Raw genomic sequence first — 9,153 nt, forward strand, 5'->3', positions numbered from 1 at the left:
TGCCTGTGGAGTTACAATGTTCTAGTCCACAAGCGACACATGTACTTGTGTAAACCCAGCGGAGACTGGTGGCTCCGATGTCAGCGGGACAGTGAATCCACTCCGGGTTTTAGTCTGAACTTTCAAGGAGCTGGTCAAGGTGCACCTTGGACAGCTGCTCCTTGAAAGTTCAGACTGAAACCCGGAGCGGATTCACTGCCCCACTGACATCGGAGCCACCAGTCTCCAGTGTGCAAACCACAACCTCCATAAGAAACACAACCTCCCTGATGTGCAGTGTGGGCACATGGATGTTTCGCTCACTGGCTCTCTGGTGGGAAGGGGAAGGGCCGTAGTTCGGGGCACAGCATCTGTCTTGCATGCAGAAGGTCCAATCCCCAATGGCATCTCCAAGCAGGGATGAGAGACTCCCTGCCTGAAACCCCAGAGAGATGCTGCCAGTCAGTGCAGACGATACTCAGCTAGATGGACCCGAACAGTCTGACTTGGTATAAGGCAGCTTCCAGCGTGGGCTAGAAACTACCTTTCTCAGGCCAAGATACTTCACTGGAGGGTCGAAAACCTACAAAGAACTCTCCAAGTCCTGGGAAGGAGGGTGCCCTGAAGGTAATGACAGCGCTTTGCATTCCTGGAGCTGCTGTGGTATAGCATTTCCTCGGTGTTCGATTCCAAGATCTTTCACAACACCCCTGCATGGCTGGCCAGTGTGATAACAAACGCAACACCTTAAGTCAAGTCCTCCTGCCCCATAACCCCCGTTGTGCGTTAATCAATCGCACTCTTCGCACGCTCAGGAGCACCCTCATGGCCCACAGCTTCCAAGATTGACTTCAGACATTGAAAACAGGCTACTGGCAAGGCCTGAGGCAGGCAAGTCCTTATCACCCTTTGATAGCTACCTGTCCCAGCTGCATGTCGGGCTCCCACTGAGACCTCCTGCCTCCGCCTCTTTGCCTTGAGCCCGTCCTTCGATTCTCCTTGTCCTTCCCTGTCCCTCAACAGGCGCCCCCCATCCTCCCTCCCTGCCCCACCCCAAGAGGATTTTTGTACCGTGATGGTTGAGTTCTCCACAGTCTCCCCACTTGTCAGCAGTAGCGGCTTGGTGACCTTGGTATGGGAGACAATCTGTAGAGTTGGTGGTTGAGTCCGCGTCCCGCGGAGGAAAAGAAGGACACAGAATTAATTACCCACCAGGGACAAGAAGGAAGGAAGGAAAGAGAGAAAGAAAGAAAAAGAAGGAACAAAGGAAGGAAGGAAATGAAGTAAAAGAAGAAAGTCTCTTCCCATCTCCCCTCAAAAGACAACAGGCTTTGTACATCGCAGGCACATAGAGACCGTTGCTATTTTTTGGGGTGGGATTCAATCACACACTGGCAAATGCAGGTTGTGCAATCGACTTTTATTTGGTGCTCTCTGGGGCAACGAGCCCCACCCAAAGATCGGGCTTTTTGCAATAAGGTAAAGGATGGGAAAATGCCGTGGAAAGTGTGGGAGAACGCCTGCTTGATGTAACATCACCTAACCTCCCTGCAAGCAAGTAAGAATGAATGCTCAACAAATACCCGACATCATCTAACTTCCCCTCAAGCTTTGAGCAAACAAATCAGGATGAATGCTCAACAAACAGGTCACTTGGAAGCAACCTCACACATATGACAATTGCCCACAGTTCAACACTTAGTGTACAAGTTGGCTCCCTGGGAATCCCCACTTTCAATAACAATAATTAAAAAAGCCAAAAACGTTTCTAGCCCTTATGAGTGACTAGAGGGTTGGGCTTCACCCACAGTTACCCAGCTGGGTTCATATTCCTACTCATTAAAATGCACCTATGTGTCCATACATATTCATGATTAGCACCCCTATGTAATAGTTTATTGTCACGTCAGATTTATCCTGTGTTTATTGCATTGTTGATTTTGCCTTGTTTCAATGTGTTGATATAATTTATAAGAAACTATTTTCTTTTGAAATGAGATATTACATTTTGATAATAAGTTAGTGATAAGTAAACTAAACTAAGCCAAACTACTCAGTCAGAAAACTTACTTTCTCTGACAGCCCAACCTGCCTCACAGGGTTGTTGTGAGGATAAAAGTGGGGTAAAACTCCTAAACTCCTGGAAGAAATGATGGGACTTTAAAAAATGTTCTAAATAAACAACTTTCAAAATGTAAGATTTATTTAACAAAGACACAGGAGTCAAAAGTGGCGAGGCATTCCGGAGAACAGGGATTTTCCCAGACCACAAGGTTTTCCCCACGGAGATTGAGAAGAGATAATTCAGTTGCTGGGAAGCATCCTAAGAATATTCCCCGACCCCTTCCAGAAGAATCGGGCAGATTTGTTGAATGGGCACATCACATTTTGCCAGCAGAGTGCAAGGTGGAGTTGTTGTCATTCCATACCCCACAGAGTGTGTGTGAACGTGTCTCACAGAGGTGGGGAATCTCAAGCCCGGTGGCCAAATGCGGCCCTCCAGACCTCTCCGTCTGGCTCTCAGGACTCTCCCCAGGCCAGACGCCTCGCTGGCTTTGTTCCACACCTGTGTGGTTTTGCCTGGCTGGAATGAACTCTGCGCGTGCCTCTTGCTTCCCTTGATGGAAGGCAGAGAGGGGTGGGTGAGTGTGTGCAGAAACTAACCTACTGCACAAACATGAAATTTGCATTTGTTGCTCTGTCCACTTTGCTTCTGGCCCAACCCACCAATGGCATGTGGCCCCTGGGAAGTTTCCCAGAAGGGAATGTGGCCCTCTGGCTGAAGAACATTCCCCGTCCCATCGTAATGGACCTGATGGCTTAAGAAGAGCAGAGGTCTGTTGCCCTCCTTGGACTTTCCAGAGGGATCCAACTGGAAACAGATTCCTGGGCAGTGGTGTGGTGGTAAATTGTGGAGTGCAGGGGCTCATCAGGACAGGCCTCATAGCCACGGACCACAATCACAACCCCAAGAAAAGTCCAAAAACAGAGGGAGCTGTGCAGGGCCGGCACCAGAGGGCAGCCAGGTTAGGCCCTGGCTGAGGGCCCTTTCAGCCCACAGGAGCCCCTGAAGGGGCCTTCCTTAGGGTGGGAGGGTAGTGCTCCCATTCCACAGTCTGTGGCACGTTGGCTCTTGACCTGGCCACGGATAGTTGAGAGGGAGCTCGCAGCACCTCCCCAATACATTCAGTGAGGGCTTCAATAAGGCCTTGTGCACACCCAACCTACCTCTCCCATTCCTGCGAATGACGTGCGCACTACATGCTCATGCCTGCCATCAACCAAGATAGAGGCTTACCTAAGGGGTTGACGCCCCCCCCACCATCTTGGTTGATGGCAGGCATGTACACAAAGTGCGCATGTCATTATCAGGGACAGGAGAGTTAGGTGGCATGCGTGGGCGGGCTTATTAGCCCTGCGCTGCCTGTATGGAGGGGTTTGACTATGGTGCTGTGGGCCCAGGGCAGGCTGGTGCCCAAGCACCGGCCCTGGAGCTATGTGGATCTATTAAGATCAGCTGACACAGAAACAGAACAGAAAGCTGGCCTCGTTCTTTGCCTTCCCCTTTTATGCTAATACTGTATGCCACAAACAGTAGTGAACCTTAAAAGCCTTGTTATCGCCTCATTCACTTGTTAGAGCATAGAGCATCCACCAGTGAGCTTGGTGCGCCGGCAAATGACATCATCACTCCTGCTCCCTGCGCTTCCCTTCCACATCCCCACTGTGGCTGAGCGATGGGCCTTTGGACCAAGCCAGCAGGGCTCTCGAGAGCACAGAGAGAAAGATTTACTCCCCCCCCCCGCTGAAGGACCCACCTTACCTGGCCTAAGGTGCACTCAACCACCCCAAGGGGGATGCCAGTTTCAGGCCCCACATCCTCGGCGCTCTCTCCATCGGCATCGAAGACTTCAAATCTCAAGTTCTGCATCTCCTCGAAGAAATAGTCCAGCGCAAAGACATGAGCGAAGACGGGGTTCTGGGACCCACGGAGGACCTCAGAGCGCCCCACCTGGGGAGAATGGAGAGCGGGGTCAGGAGACTAAGCAGCAATCAGGGGTTTTTCCCCTGCCTTTTAAAGCAGACTTTGCCAATGTGGTGCCCTCCATATGTTCTGGACTACAACTCCCATCAGCTGATGGGAGTTGTAGTCCAAAACATATGGAGGGCACCACGTTGGCGAAGGCTGGCATAGACAGCAACTGAAAACATTTTTCTCATTTTTCAACAGCTTTTTAACATGTGATTCTACTGCTGTTTCAAACTGATTTAAGTTGTATTTATTTGTGATTGATTATACTTATATCCCCTGAGGAGTTTAAGGCAACCTTTTTTTTCACCCAGCACCAACATTTTTATCCTGACAACAACCGGTGGTAAGGCTGAAAGACAGTAACTGGCCCAAGGTCACCGAGTGCTTGTGGCTAGAGTGAGGATTTGAACCTGGGTCTTCCAGATATTTATCCAACACTCTTTTTATTTTTATTATGAGTTGTTTAAAAAAAATTACACATGAAGGACTGGGATTTAACAGTCCCTGATACAATAAACAATAAAAAATATGAATGTCACTTGAGTAGTAATTTGCAGGTACATTTTATTCCAACATCTAACCAACTTTTCTCCACTGTGTTTTTTAAAAAGGGCATTGCTTTTGTTTGTCTTTGTTTTTAAGATCGCTGATATTATAGACATCATAATGGCATTTTAAATTCATATTTGGCCATTGCTATGATTTGTATTGTGCTTTTATTTCTGATGTATTCTGTTCTGAGTGCTTTATAAGCAGAAGGTCAGAATGATATTATCATCATCATCATCATCCCTTGAACTGAAGGAAGATATGATAGCACTCTTCAAGTACTTGAAAGGTTGCCACACAGAGGAGGGCCAGGATCTCTTCTCAATCGTCACAGAGTGCAGGAGACGGAATAATGGGCTCAAGTTACAGGAAGCCAGATTTCAACTGAGCATCAGGAAAAACCTCCTAACTGTTAGAGCCATACGACAATGGAACCAATGACCTAGGGAAGTGGTGGGCTCTCCGACACTGGAGCCATTCAAGAGGCAGCTGGACAGCCACCTGTCAGGGATGCTGTAAGTTGGATTCCTGCATTGAGCAGGGGGTTGGACTTGATGGCCTTAGAGGCCCCTTCCAACCCAAATCATAACATAGTGATTTATTTCTAATGTTCTAATGTTGAGGCTGTGAATGTAGTTATGCTGCTTAATCATCAAAACCTCTAGGTGGTTTACAAAACAATATAAATAAAATATACATTAAAAGAACTGATAAAATCAGATGTTAACAAGTTAACCTAAAGAATATTCAAAACATAAACCAAATCATCAGTTTTTTTTAAATATAAAATTGCATATTAAAATGCATGTCAAATTGACTTGCCTAAACAAAAATGTTTTTAGGAGGCAGTGAAAACAATACAGGGAAGGATGGATTCTTTGCAAGTGCAGGACAGACGTTACATAAGTGCCCCTTCTGCAGACCGAAGTGGCCAAGTGGATCTGGATGTATCTAACAGCAACAAAAATGCACCAACCACTCACAGGTGGACAGAATCAGGAAAGCTGAGGGAATCCCAAGGTTTGCAGAAGAACAAATAATATTTAGGGGAGAAAAAACTTAAAAGGCGAGCACCCTGAAAAGCAAGAGGAGGGCTGGAAGCACAGCGCAGTCTAACGGCAGCCAGGCCTGATGAGTAGCCAAGGGGGATCAATGGAAGCTGGGCCAATTTGTTTTGGTGTTCTCCCTCTCTTGCTATGGATGCGGAAGACATTTGATTCAGTTCACATTTCAAGCCGAATCTAAAAAATTTGCACTTTCCAAAATAATAATAGAACTGAAACACAGCCATCCTTTGAAATTCTCACTTATTTGAATTTTGCAATGCAGTTCGCCAACTAAACAATGTTTGCAAAAATGCACATGTTAGGGGACAGCGTACCTAAAAACCAATCTATGAGTGAAAATAACATACAAAACTGCATTATATTGCATGCAACAAGGGAGAGGGCCTTCTCAGTGGTGGCCCCCAAATTATGGAATTATCTTCCTGACGAGGTGCGCCTGGCGCCAGCACTGTTATCTTTCCGGCGCCAGGTCAAGACTTTCCTCTTCTCCCAGGCATTTTAGCATGTGTTTTAAATTGTTTTTATATTGTTTTAAATTTTTAAATTGTGTTTTAAATTGTTTTTAAAATATGTGTTTTAAATGGTATATTTGTTTTAATGTTTTTGGTTGCTGTAAACCGCCCAGAGAGCTTCGGCTATGGGGCGGTATGCAAGTGCAATAAATAAATAAATAAATAAATATGATGATCAATTGCTTGTAAAAATGTGTACAGTAGTGAAATCTGCCTACAAAAATTGTTGGATAATTATGAGGATAAATTCACATTAAAATGCTGGAGAATTTTCATTATGATTTTTTTAAAAAAATGCAAATTGCTGCAGAAATACGGAAAACTGATTGGGAAACTGAGAGAACCGAAATGGACAGATCTTTCCATACCTTTCTCTTGCAGAGATACTGTGGACACTTACGTAGTGCAGCAGTAAAAATACTGGTAGTGATCAGCCTCTCTTGCTGCACGCTGCAATGTTTTGCAGTAATAATAATAATAATAATAATAATAATAATAATAATAATAATAATAATAATAATAATATCAGGCCAGGCCTTGATACTGGAGAGAGAAGCCTATACCTCGTTCCACTGTCCGTCACTGAGCAGTTGCAGCACCAGACACGGGTCTGGCTTGATGGATTCTTCCCGCTCTGAGAGGCTCCAACAGGAGACGCGGAGCTCCACACGGGAAGCCCCGAGAGCCACTGGCTGGGCATCAACTCCTTCCGACATGGCAGATCCTGAGCAGGGTCAGGGGGTCAAAGGAGGCAGAAATAAAGACCTGGAGAAGGGAAAGAGGTGAACAGATGCAGACAGACACAAACAAAAAGAGATTGCTAAGAGAGGAGAGATCGAACAGAGCAGGGAATTGTGGCGGGGGTATGTTTAAAAGTAATTGGGAAAGATCAAAGTGGATGATTAGAGAAAAAAAAGAAAAAGGAACAGAAGATATCTGGAATACACAGGACAACAGAACCAACAATTTCCTACCCAGCATTTCTAGAATCTAGAAAAGACTATGGGGACCATGTCAGAAATACCCTGATCTCCCCCCACAATTCTTGGCATGGGGTACACTCTGCAGTTACTCAGCAGTGTGACAAATGCACTCTGTGCTTGCTCAGAAGGGCCTTTTCTTCTGTTCTAGATATTTCCCTGGGTGAGAAAAACAGAAAACCCCAGAGAAGCAGGAATTTTGCAAGGACCACCAAGGGACAGCTCAGAAATTATGTTTCAGGTGCTGGATGCCCCCTACCAACAATCAGCCCCTTTCAGAGGTCTGGGCAATCCAAAAGGGTTTTTTGGGGTGTTTTTTTTTTAAGTGGACTGCATTTTAGTCTCTGCCAGGGTGGAGGTCAGAGCCGAAAGGTACTAAAACAAGAGGTGCTGTTGATACCCATCACAGAGGCAGCAGCCTGGAAACCACAGCCCATTGCCTGCGGTGGCTCTGGTGGTGGCTTGAAAAAGACACTCTGTGCATGCTCAGAGGCCTGTATAAATCCAGGACTGAGTGAGAAGTGGGGCTGAAAATAGGCTTCCAGATCTGAGGAGGGGAGTAAGGAGATGTCCCCCACCCATTCCCTCCTTTACCATCTTCCTTTCCCCCCCAGGTCTGGATGCAGAATTTGAAGTGGAGCGGAGAGGGTGAGGCTATATTGACACATCCAAAACACCAGTGGAGCCTTTGGGCCAAAAAAGTGCTGAGTCAGCTCTTCCTCCCCTTAACCCTCCACACTATGGCCTGGGCTACCAGTTTGGCTCCCAGGACTCGGAATCGGAGTCAGGTCAAAACCAGGGATGCCCAACAGTGGGAAAGTCCTGGAATGAGGGAGGACAGGAAAAAGGGCACACAGAGCCACAGAGGGGGGCACCTGAGGAGGGTCCAGTTTCGAGGGGCACCTGCAGACCTTTGTGCTTGCAAAAGAAAGACACGGACGCAGCACACATGTGAACTCAAAGCGCCCTCAGGAAGGACAGGTGCATTGGTGGCAATCAGGCAGGAGGGCCAGGCGGAACCCCCATGTCTACAGGCAGTCTGCCTCTGAATGCCAAATGCTAGGAGTGGAAGAGCAGAGGGCTGCAGTTGCCTTCCTGCCATGCTGGGAAAGCATCCGGATGGGAAACAGGAAGCTGGACTCAACGGGCCTTGCATCCAATCTAGCAGGGCTCTTCTGCTGTTAGAACTGCTTCTGCTGCATCCATGTGCTGCAGGCAGGCTCAGCACACACACACACACGCACGCACACAAATTCTGCACATTGAGTATTTCCTGGAAGACGTTTACGAGCACCAGGGCAAGGACGAGTGTGTGGTTCCATCCGACTCTTCTTTCTAATGCCACACAGCTCACGGTCTGAGACACGTGAGCCTCAGCCACGTGAAAAACGTTACAAGCTCCCAAACCGTCTCTCCCCTCGCCCCACCCCATGCATCCTGCCTCCCCTTCACCCTGAGCATTCTCCCTGATGTGCTGTTTTCCACAAGAAGAATCGGATGGCACTGGTGGGAAGGGGACTTTCAAATCAGAGATCCTTCTGGGGTGGTACAGGCATGGGAGAAGGACTGTTCCACGTGGCTGAGGGCACATTTCCTTGGCCTGCAGAGAGGGAATGGACCCATCCAGTGCAAAGCCAGTTACTAGCAAGCCCACGATGGAGTAAAGAAGATTTAAACAGGTAGATTGTCGGCACTCTGTCTATGGCTCATCCAAACCGACTGCCTTTGCTCCTTTTAGGCCTCTGTGGTATAGTTTGTGTCAGGGTGCATGCTTTTGATAGTGTGGCATAGTGGTTAGAGTGTCGTACTAGGACCTGGGAGATCAGGGTTCACATCCCCACTCAGCCGTGAAGCTTGCTGGGTGATCTTGGGGCAGTCAGTGTCTCTCAGCCTATCCTACCTCACAGGGTTGTTGTGAAGATGAAATGGGGAGGGGGAGAACCATATACACCACCTTGAGCTCCTTGGAGGAAAGGCAGGGTTAAAAATAAATGTGTGTGTGTGTGTGTGTGAGAGAGAGAGAGAGAGAGAGA

General features: G+C 47.5%; 1 protein-coding gene across 1 annotated transcript in view; it reads right to left on the minus strand.

Moving 5' to 3' along the window:
- The window catches only part of CPNE6 (copine 6), a 30,046-nt gene extending 22,489 nt beyond the window's left edge, over positions 1 to 7,557 (minus strand). Inside the window, exons 1-4 of the mRNA XM_061590328.1 lie at positions 7,497 to 7,557; positions 6,704 to 6,864; positions 3,803 to 3,991; positions 1,051 to 1,125 (exon numbers count right to left, since the gene is read on the minus strand). Of these exons, the coding sequence (XP_061446312.1) occupies positions 1,051 to 1,125; positions 3,803 to 3,991; positions 6,704 to 6,864; positions 7,497 to 7,557 (486 nt within the window). The remainder of the gene's footprint in view (positions 1 to 1,050; positions 1,126 to 3,802; positions 3,992 to 6,703; positions 6,865 to 7,496) is intronic.
- Between the last annotated feature and the right edge of the window lie 1,596 nt (positions 7,558 to 9,153).

The sequence above is a fragment of the Rhineura floridana genome, chromosome 11 (genome assembly GCF_030035675.1).
Source record: "Rhineura floridana isolate rRhiFlo1 chromosome 11, rRhiFlo1.hap2, whole genome shotgun sequence".
Lineage (NCBI taxonomy): Eukaryota > Metazoa > Chordata > Lepidosauria > Squamata > Rhineuridae > Rhineura > Rhineura floridana.